The 10000-nt window shown below is 46.1% G+C and overlaps 1 protein-coding gene across 4 annotated transcripts in view; it reads left to right on the top strand.

Annotated features, from left to right (window-relative positions):
* lmbrd2a (LMBR1 domain containing 2a) overlaps positions 1 to 10000 on the top strand; it is a 47973-nt gene that overhangs the window by 9193 nt on the left and 28780 nt on the right. For all 4 annotated transcript variants that reach the window (XM_058374505.1, XM_058374504.1, XM_058374503.1 and 1 more), the window contains 2 exons: positions 1 to 139; positions 2417 to 2598. The exon at positions 1 to 139 is cut by the window's left edge and continues 45 nt beyond it. In XM_058374505.1, the coding sequence (XP_058230488.1) occupies positions 1 to 139; positions 2417 to 2598 (321 nt within the window). The remainder of the gene's footprint in view (positions 140 to 2416; positions 2599 to 10000) is intronic.

The following is a 10000-nucleotide window of genomic DNA, read 5'->3' as shown; positions in this document are numbered from 1 at the left end:
CAGATCTTATTAGACGAAGCGTTTCACCTGGAAGATGTGGCTAATAATGAGATTAGCTCCGCCCACCAATTCCTTCACAGCCAGCCCTCCAACCAATCAAGCAGCTGCTTCAGGACGTACATCTACACACCTGCTGTAGGTATGAAACACACCACTGTGTATCTCAGCTAGGTAGACACAGGGTCGAGGAGACAGGAGCCCTCGTCACCATTGGTCGGCTCCAGCGCTGACTCCGCCCACTGATCCTCATTCAGTTCTGTAGCTCCCAGGTTTCACATTCCCAATCCCTCTCTCTATAATCATCCCTCTCTTCTCTTTCTCTCTCCTGCACTCCTCCATTTTTACTCTAATCCTCACTGAAAGGGTTTTGTTTCATATGGAATGAAATATTTCTGGAAGCGCACTGAGATGTCATCACACACACAATGACTACAGTTTTATATTATAGTACTATATATAAACAGTGCTGCTTGAAAGTTAGTGAACCCCTTGAGCAGTTCAGAGTGTTCTGTTGTTTTCCCGTGATTTGATTTGATCGTCATCTAATTTATAAATGAAAGGTCAGATATTGTTGATTAATTCCAGGTATTTGTTTAGAGGGAAATTTGCGAGTAGCTAAAAAACTACATGAAAGATTGAGTTGTTGTTTGTGCAAAAGTAAGCGAAGCCTTTTATTTAGTAGCTTGTGGCACCACCTTTTGCAGCTGTTACTTCGACCAAACGTCTTCTCTGATCACTGACCAGTCTCTCACAACTGTCTTTGGGGATTTTTGTCTACTCGTCCTTGCAGAACTCAGTTGAGAGAGGTTGGAAGGTATCTGGCATGTACTGCCCGCTTCAGCTCTAACCACAACATTCCAAATGGATTGAGATCTTAACTCTGACTAGGCCAATCAAGAGTGTGACACTTCTTTCTCTTAAGCCATTCCTTGGTGGATTTGCGTGAATGCTTAGAGTCAGTGTCTTGTTGAATGCTTAGGGTCAGTGTCTTGTTGAATGCTTAGGGTCAGTGTCTTGTTGAATGCTTAGGGTCAGTGTCCTGTTGAATGCTTAGGGTCAGTGTCTTGTTGCATCACCCATTTTCGGCCCAGCTTCAGCTCTCTGACTGATGGCAGGAGAGAATTCAGGGTCTGAGAATTCAAGTTTCCCTGAGTAATATGGAGTGTCCCTGCCCCGGAGGCAGAAGCAGCCCCAGACCTTCACATTTCCACCACCATGCTTCACTGTTGGGAGGAGGTTCTTTACTGAAATTCAGTGTTGGCTTTCTCCAAATATGGCGGCTTTGATCATGACCAAATAAATCTATTTTGGACTCATCTGTCCAAAGAATGGACTTACAAAAGGCCTCTGGTTTGTCCATATGATTTCTGGCAAAACGGGCAGCTTTGTTCTTTTCTGAGAGCAGAGGCTCCATTCTAGCACCCCTCCCATAAATGTCCTGTCTGGTCAGTGTTCATCTGATTGGAGACGCATGTCCATTTACCCCAGGTGCTGCCAGAGAGGTCTACAACTCTCTAGAGGTGATGTGTGGGTGGGCCTTTACCTCATTTATTATTTTTCAGGTGCTTCTTGATGACAGTTTTGATGGGTATCCACTTCTAGGCAGAGTTATGGTCATGTTGAATGTCCTCCATTTGTAGATGATTGGTCTTACAGTAGATGGATGGAGTTGGAATCTCCTGGAGATGGCCTTTTTCCTGATGTCCTCAAATATCTCCTTTCCTCTTGGCACTGTTTGACTCCTTGGCACTACAGTGGTTTGGGTGGTTTCCTCTCTCTTTTAATCAGTGTCTCTCAACCACTTTCAATTCAATTCTATTTTATTTGTATAGCGCTTTTAACAAAGAGCATTGTTTCAAAGCAGCTTTACATGAGAAACCACATAAGAAAACAACAAACATATAAACAGACAGACAGACAGACAGTCCTAGATGTTATCCCAAGTGAGCAAGCCTGAGGTGACTGAGGCGACTGAGGCAAGGAAAAACTCCCTTAGATGGTATGAGGAAGAAACCTTGAGAGGAACCAGACTCAAAAGGGAACCCATCCTCATTTGGGTGACAATTGTGTGATGCAGATACAGCATGTGTATAGTGTTATGTGAAGTGTTATGTACTTTCCTAAGTATGTTCCTAAGGATGTTTAATTTAATTGGTCAGTTTAACTGATTAATTAATCACCCAGATGTGTCTCACCTGAATCTGTTACACACTGGACTTTACCAATGCAGCTGGGGATTCACTCACTTTTACACAATAATGCAGTCTTTCATGTAGATTTTCTTCATGTACACACACATACACACACTCACATTCACACATATACACACACACACACACACACACTCATATACACACACACACACACACTCATATACACACACACACACTACTATAATCTCTCTCTCCCCCTGCAGAGTGGTACTGGGAGTGTGTGTTGAGGAGGTGGTGTTACCGTGTACTGACCGTGGTGTTGTCCATGTTGTCGGTGTTGGTGGTGTGGTCAGAGTGTACGTTCTTCAGCACACAGCCGGTCCTGTCAGTGTTCGCCATCTTCATCCAGATCTCTGAGAGGAAATATAACTACATCTACATCGAGGTACATTCTCTCTCTTCTCTTTCTCTCTCCTCTTCTCTTCTCTTCTCTTTTCTTCTCTTCTCTTCTCTTCTCTTCTCTTCTCTTCTCTTCTCTTCTCTTTCTCTCTTCTCTTCTCTTCTCTTCTCTTCTCTTCTCTTCTCTTCTCTTTCTCTCTTTCTCTTCTCTTTCTCTCTCTCTATTTCTCTTCTCTTTCTCTCTTCTCTTCTCTTCTCTTCTCTTCTCTTCTCTTCTCTTCTCTTCTCTTCTCTTCTCTTTCTCTCTCTCTCTCTCTCTCTCTCTCTCTCTCTTTCTCTTCTCTTTCTCTCTTCTCTTTTCTTTCTCTCTTCTCTTTCTCTCTTCTCTTTCTTCTCTTTCTCTGGCTCAGGCGATGTTTGTGAACTCTGTAAAAGCCAGAATTTCTGTTGATTTCCAGTTTTACAGACTGTTTAAGTTAATGTGGTGCAGTGGAGATTCTCTATGTTGTGTAGTTGTCTCTTTCACAGCTCCGTGTGTGATGGGTGTGGTCCTGTGTGATGGGTGTGGTCCTGTGTGATGGGTGTGGTCCCGTGTGTGGTGTGTTATTATTATTATTATTTTACATATATATATATATATATATATATATATATATATATATATATATATATATATATATATATATATATACTTTTTTTAAAAAAAAAACCTACAATTGTGTAGTCTTTCTCTTAGTGTTCTCTCTCTCTTTCTCTTAGTGTTCTCTCTCTTCTCTTAGCACTCTCTCTCTCTTTCTCTTAGCGCTCTCTCTCTCTTTCTCTTAGTGTTCTCTCTCTTCTCTTTGCACTCTCTCTCTTCTCTTTGCGCTCTCTCTCTTTCTAGCCCCCTCTCCCTCTTTCTCTCTCTCTCTCTCTCTCTCTCTCTCTCTCTCTCTCTCTCTCTCTCTCTCTGCGCATGCGGCACGGTGTCCGTGTTGTGTGTCCGGCGCGGTGTCCATGTTGTGTGTCCATGTTGTGTGTCCAGCACGGTGTCCATGTTGTGTGTCCAGCACGATGTCCATGTTGTGTGTCCGGCGCGGTGTCCGTATTGTGTGTCCAGCATGGTGTCCGTGTTGTGTGTCCGGCACGATGTCCGTGTTGTGTGTCCGGCGCGGTGTCCGTGTTGTGTGTCCGGCGCGGTGTCCGTATTGTGTGTCCGACATGGTGTCCGTGTTGTGTGTCCAGCATGGTGTCCGTGTTGTGTGTCCGACAAGGTGTCCGTGTTGTGTGTCCGGTGCGGTGTCCGTGTTGTGTGTCCCGTGCGGTGTCCATGTTGTGTGTCCAGCACGGTGTCTGTGTTGTGTGTCCGGCGCAGTGTCCGTGTTGAGTGTCTGACGCAGTGTCTGTGTTGTGTGTCCGGCATGGTGTCCGTGTTGTGTGTCTAGCATGGTGTCCGTGTTGTGTATCCGTTGCGGTGTCCGTGTTGTGTGTCCGGCGCAGTGTCCATGTTGTGTGTCCATGTTGTGTGTCCAGCATGGTGTCTGTGTTGTGTGTCCGTGTTGTGTGTCCATGTTGTGTGTCCAGCATGGTGTCTGTGTTGTGTGTCCGTGTTGTGTGTCCATGTTGTGTGTCCAGCACGGTGTCCGTGTTGTGTGTCCATGTTGTGTGTCCGTGTTGTGTGTCCGGCATGGTGTCTGTGTTGTGTGTCCGGCATGGTGTCTGTGTTGTGTGTCCGGCACGGTGTCCGTGTTGTGTGTCCGGCACGGTGTCCGTGTTGTGTGTCCGTCGCGGTGTCCGTGTTGTGTGTCCGGCACGGTGTCCGTGTTGTGTGTCCGGCGCGGTGTCCGTGTTGTGTGTCCGGCGCGGTGTCCGTGTTGTGTGTCCGGCGCGGTGTCCGTGTTGTGTGTCCGGCACGGTGTCCGTGTTGTGTGTCCGGTGAGTGTAGAGGAATGTTGTGTAGCAGTCGGTAACGTGGTGGGGCATGAGAACATTGTCTCTGCCTCCAGAATGAACAGTGCCATTGTGGTGTTTCTGAATAATGTTGAGAAAGTAAGAAATCTGATTCAGAAAGGCATCATTGTTAATAATGAGACAATACTGGTTTCTCCCCTCAGTTCCCCAGCTAAGAAAGTCTTGTTGTCCAACGTCCCTCCTTTTATTTCTGACAAGGCTATTTCTAAAGAGCTGTCTCGCTACGGGCGTCTTGTCTCCCCCATTAAGAGAATCCCCCTTGGCTGTAAGTCCCCACTGGTGAAGGACTTGGTGTCCTTCAGGAGAATGGTGTTTATGGTCTTCAAAGAAGGTGTGGAAGAGCTGAATTTTTAAATTTTTTATATTTTGTGTTGATTGATTTGACTACAACATCTTTGTCTCTTCTGATGCTGATATAAAGTGTTTTAAATGTGGGAAAACAGGTCATCTTGTTCAGGCCTGCCCTGAGTGGCAGAGTGACCCCGGTGTTTCTGAGCGACCGGGGCAGGACGCAGCTCAGTCGGCTGGGGTCGTTCCCCCTGCGGCTACGGTTCGGCCGGCTGCTGAGGGTCCCGGAGCTGATGCTGTACCAGACCCTAAAGTAAATCCCAAGCCCAGCCTGCAGCTCAGAAGCCCACTGGAGCTAAACCAGCCCCGGAAAAGCCACGCACGGCCGAACCGGCTGCGGAAGAGCCGTGCTCGGCTCAACCGGACCGGGAGAAGCCGTGCTCCACTGAGAAGAGCTCAGTGGGTTCTGGTGCAGTGCTGGAGCTGCCTGCGCTGGCAGAGGCAGGCACGGAGGTGCAGAGCGACCGCCTGGAAACACCGGACACTACACCAGTGCAGGGGGACGGGGGAGACGTGGACATGGTGGATGAGCCCATTTTTAATGTTCCGAATAAAAGGAAAAAACAAGGTAAGGGACGGGGAAAAAACAGGCAAAAAAGACACAAAGGTGGAGGAACAAGAATCGGACAGTGATGACTGCATGTCAGACTCTGTTTTAATGTTCGATTCTCAGGAAGAACAGAGTAATGTGGTGTACAGCGCTGATGATATTAAAGAGTTTTTAAGGAACACCAAATGGCAGAAAAATGTAGCATTGGAAGAGTTTTTCCCGGACCGTAAGCAGTTTATTCACGACGTGAAGTTCTTCAGAAGAGAAGGTGCATTCATTGATGTTGAAATTTTCCGTCTGAAGAAACTGATCACAAGAGTGAATAAGGAAAACTCTGACTAATGTGGTGTTTTTTTTATGGCAGAATGGTTTTTACCCTCTGTTTAATTTTATTTATTTTATTTATTTTCATGAAAGGAGTTAATATTGCGAGCTTAAATATTAATGGGGCAAGAGAGCAGAATAAGAGCTAAACTGTATGAACTTTTAAAGCAGAAGCACATTGACGTTGCCATGCTGCAGGAAACCCACAGCGATACCAGCAATTGAAGAATTTTTAAATGGGAGGCTTTTAAAAGTGAAAACTTTTTATGAGAATGAGGTTTTAGTTTTTATCTGTGTGTACACTCCCACCAGTGCAGTGGAGAGGATGATGTTTTTAGACACGTTGAATAATGTGATTGCTGACTGCAACACTGCAGAGATTTTAATTCTGGGTGGAGATTTTAACTGTACTACAGATATTTTAGACCGGAACCACACAGAACCTCACATGGCTTCCCGTAAGCGTCTGTGGGAGATGGTGGAGGCCCACGAGTTGAGCGACATATGGAGAACTTTTCATAAGAACAAGAGACAGTACACGTGGGCCCATGCCATAGATAACACACTCTCCCTGGTGAGATTAGATCGTTTTTATGGTTTTAAACATCGGCTAACGTTTTTTACAAAGTGTTTTATTGTTCCAATAGGTATCTCTGACCACAGCATGGTACAGTGTACTATTACTAAAGAGAAGGTTAAACCTAGGAGTGCCTACTGGCATTTTAACACTGCTCTTTTAGAAGATGCTAATTTTAGAGAGTCTTTAATTTATTTATTTAATTGTTTTAAGTCTGAGAAGGCAGCTTTTAGTTCACTTCAGCTGTGGTGGGATGTGACAAAAACACAAATAAAAGGTTTTTGTCAACAGTACACTCTCAATGTCACAAGAGACATTGTTAGACCTCTGAAAGCTCTGGAGATAGAAATTGTGGAACTCCAGCGTTTGGAGGCCACTGGAAATCGAGGGCATGTTGAAGCCCTCAAAAACAAAAAAGCCAAAATGAACAACCTGTTAGACATTACAGCACAGGGGGCGCTGGTCCACTCACGCTTTAAAGTGCCGCTGTGATGGATGCTCCTTCTAAGTTCTTTTTCAGTTTAGAGCAAAAGAATGGACAGAAAAAATTCATACATGCTGTGCGAACAGAATCAGGAGATCTCTTATCTGAGCCCACTGAAATTCTCCTGGTCATGGGCACAAGTAGTGGAGGACAGCTTCCTCATGGACCTGCCAAAGCTCTCTGAGCGAGCGGCCAGAGAGCTGGACAGGGAGCTGATGCTGGAGGAGGTTCATGAGGCTCTCCAGGGGGTGGAGAATGGACGGGCGTCAGGTATAGACGGTCTCCCTGTCGAGTTCTACAAGGCATTCTGGGCTGTCATAGGGCAGGACGTGCTGGATGTCCTACAGGACAGTATACAGAGAGGTGAACTCCCGTTGAGCTGCAGGAGGGCCGTCCTGACCCTGCTACCAAAAAAGGAGACCTTACCCAACTGGCGCCTGGTCTCACTACTGTGCACTGACTGGAAGCTGCTCTCAAAAGCATTAGCCTCGAGACTGTGGGAGATAATTTTGTAAATGAGAATATATGTATGAGGTGTGTGTTTGATGTTGTGTGAAATAATCGGGGGACAGCAGGAGTGAGTTCTCAGGTAAGGTTTATTCGTTAGGTCGTTTGAGCTTAAGAACAATATAAGGTTTAACACGGCATGTTGGCCTGTCATGGGCCTTGCACACAGGCTGCAAGGGCTTTGAAGAACAAATAGTTGTATCGATGATGTCAGTCTGGCAGGCCTTCTCTGCGGTACCAGGCTTTCCAAACTTGGACCAATCAATGGCAGAGACGCACCCTAGATTGTTATGGTCGATCTTCGCTCCACTGGTACCTTGAGCGGCAGTGATCTCATCATGAAGTAAACGCAGCGCGTGCTGGATGGCAATGGTGGTACCAGGCGAAATATCTAGAGTACATACGTAGAAGACAGCGGATAAATCAGAAAAGCCGTGAAGTGTAGAGTGTAATAAAAGAAAGGGTGTTGGCCCCTGAAGGACTGGGAACTTACCCATGCTGTCTCCTGAAGAAGAATGAGGTGTTGGCGAGAGTGAGGCCAAAGACAATCCCACTGGTGGGGGCGGAAACGCCCAATTTTTCATATAATGATTTAGGGAAGTTTTAATTATAATGGTATTTGAAAAATTGTAAATTCAAAGATAATGGTGTAAAAAAGAATCTAAAAGGTCTAAAAAAGAAAGAGGGGTGGGATTGTCTAGGCAAAGAACCAGTGACGTGTTGCATTGGGAAGATAAGGGAAATGTATATAAAGGCTGTAGTTGGAGTTCCCCGGAGAGAGAGGTTGTTGGGACGTTCATGCGTGAGCATCTCAATTCTTGTGTCAGCGCTGATTACAAAATAAAATCTCTTATCTGTATTCATCTAGTCTGCTTGATTGGCTTATTTAGTTTTGAGGCCTTACTAACTATGAGTCTCACTCAGACTGAGCTGTCGGGTCGGTGTGGAGCTGGAGTCAGATTTTAGTAGTGAGTACACTAGAATTTTTATTCCACAAGACTGACTAAGGTAATGGAGCAGCTCATTCACCAGGACCAGACATACTGTGTGCCTGATAGGTCCATATTTGATAATGTGTATTTAATTTGTGACATTTTGGACATCTCCAGGCTATTGGGCTTAAATACTGGTCTGATTTCTCTAGATCAGGAAAAGGCTTTTGACCGGGTTGAACATGAATATTTGTGGAAGGTGCTGGAAGCCTTTGGGTTCAACCCAGGTTTTATAGCCATGATCAAGGTGTTGTACAGTAACATTGAGAGTGTACTGAAGGTTAACGGTGGTTTATGTGCTCCTTTTAGAGTGTACAGAGGGATCAGGCAGGGCTGTTCCCTCTCTGGAATGTTGTACTCTCTAGCCATTGAACCTCTTTTAAATAAGTTAAGAAGTAATCTCTCTGGTTTTAATATTCCACATGCTAATGCCTCAATATGTTTATCAGCTTATGCAGATGATCTGGTAGTGATGATAAACACACAAAATGATGTCAATGTTTTAACTGATATTTTAAATGACTTTCATATTTTATCCTCTGCCAAGGTTAACTGGGCTAAAAGTGAAGCCATTTTAGTTGGGGAGTGGGAAGGTGGGCAACCGTCACTACCAGGAGGCTTAGCGTGGAAAAGAGGTGGTTTTAAATACTTGGGTGTCTACCTGGGGAACAATGTGTTTTTAAACAAAAACTGGGAAGGTTCTGTAGAGCACGTGAAGGGCAGACTGAGCAGGAGGAAGTGGCTGGTCCCAAAGATGTCCTACAGGGGGAGAACGCTGGTCCTCAACAACCTCACCGCGTCGTCCCTCTGGCACAAGCTGGCATGCGTGGATCCGCTGCTGAACCTGCTAGCAAACATCCAGGCCCTGCTGGTGGACTTCTTCTGGGAAGGTCTACACTGGATTCCACAGGGTGTTCTTCATCTGCCCAAAGAGGATGGAGGACAGGGGCTGGTCCAACTGTCCAGCAGGGCCGCAGTCTTCCGCCTCCAGTTCATCCAGAGACTCCTCACTGGACCCAGAGAGCTAGTATGGAGAGCAGCAGCCAGTGGATTATTACACACAGTTCAAGGACTGGGGCTGGACAGAGTGTTGTTTTTAATGGACACAAGAATGCTGGACTTTTCTGGATTACCAAGTTTTTACCGTTTTTAAAATTTGGAACTGTTTTAAGAAACAGAACAAGGGCTGTAGAACGCTACACTGGCTGCTGGAGGAGCCTCTGGTGCATGGTGGGAGACTGGACATCTCCAGTGTGACCGTCCCTGCACTGACCAGAACTCTCATCTCCTCAGGGATTATAACGCTCCGGGAGCTTGTGAACATCGCGGGGTCAGACTTGTCGAGGGCAGAGGACCTGGCAGCGCATATGGGACTGCGGTCCCTGCGTGTTGTCAATCAGCTCCTACACCGCTGGAAATCTGCATTGACATCAGAGGAGCGTGTTCAGCTAATGGACTATTCACACACAGAGACTGGTCCTGCAGAGGACGAACCCTTTCCCCAGCTGAACATCTCTCCTGACCTCGACGGGTGTGCAGGACCCCTCCTGGAGTGCCGGGGTGAAGGGGAAATGGACTTTGGGTCAGTGTCGGGGAAGCTGCTCTACAGAGCGTGTGTAAAGGTTTTAAATAAGAAGAAGCTGAGTGGGAGGGTGGACACCCCATGGAGAAGTGTACATGGTTTTAATGATGATTTTAAACCAGAGTGGACGCACT

The sequence above is a fragment of the Hemibagrus wyckioides genome, linkage group LG22, assembly GCF_019097595.1.
Source record: "Hemibagrus wyckioides isolate EC202008001 linkage group LG22, SWU_Hwy_1.0, whole genome shotgun sequence".
NCBI lineage: Eukaryota > Metazoa > Chordata > Actinopteri > Siluriformes > Bagridae > Hemibagrus > Hemibagrus wyckioides.
The sequence above is the reverse complement of the archived record's forward strand: the minus strand, read 5'-3'. Positions and strand labels throughout refer to the sequence as shown.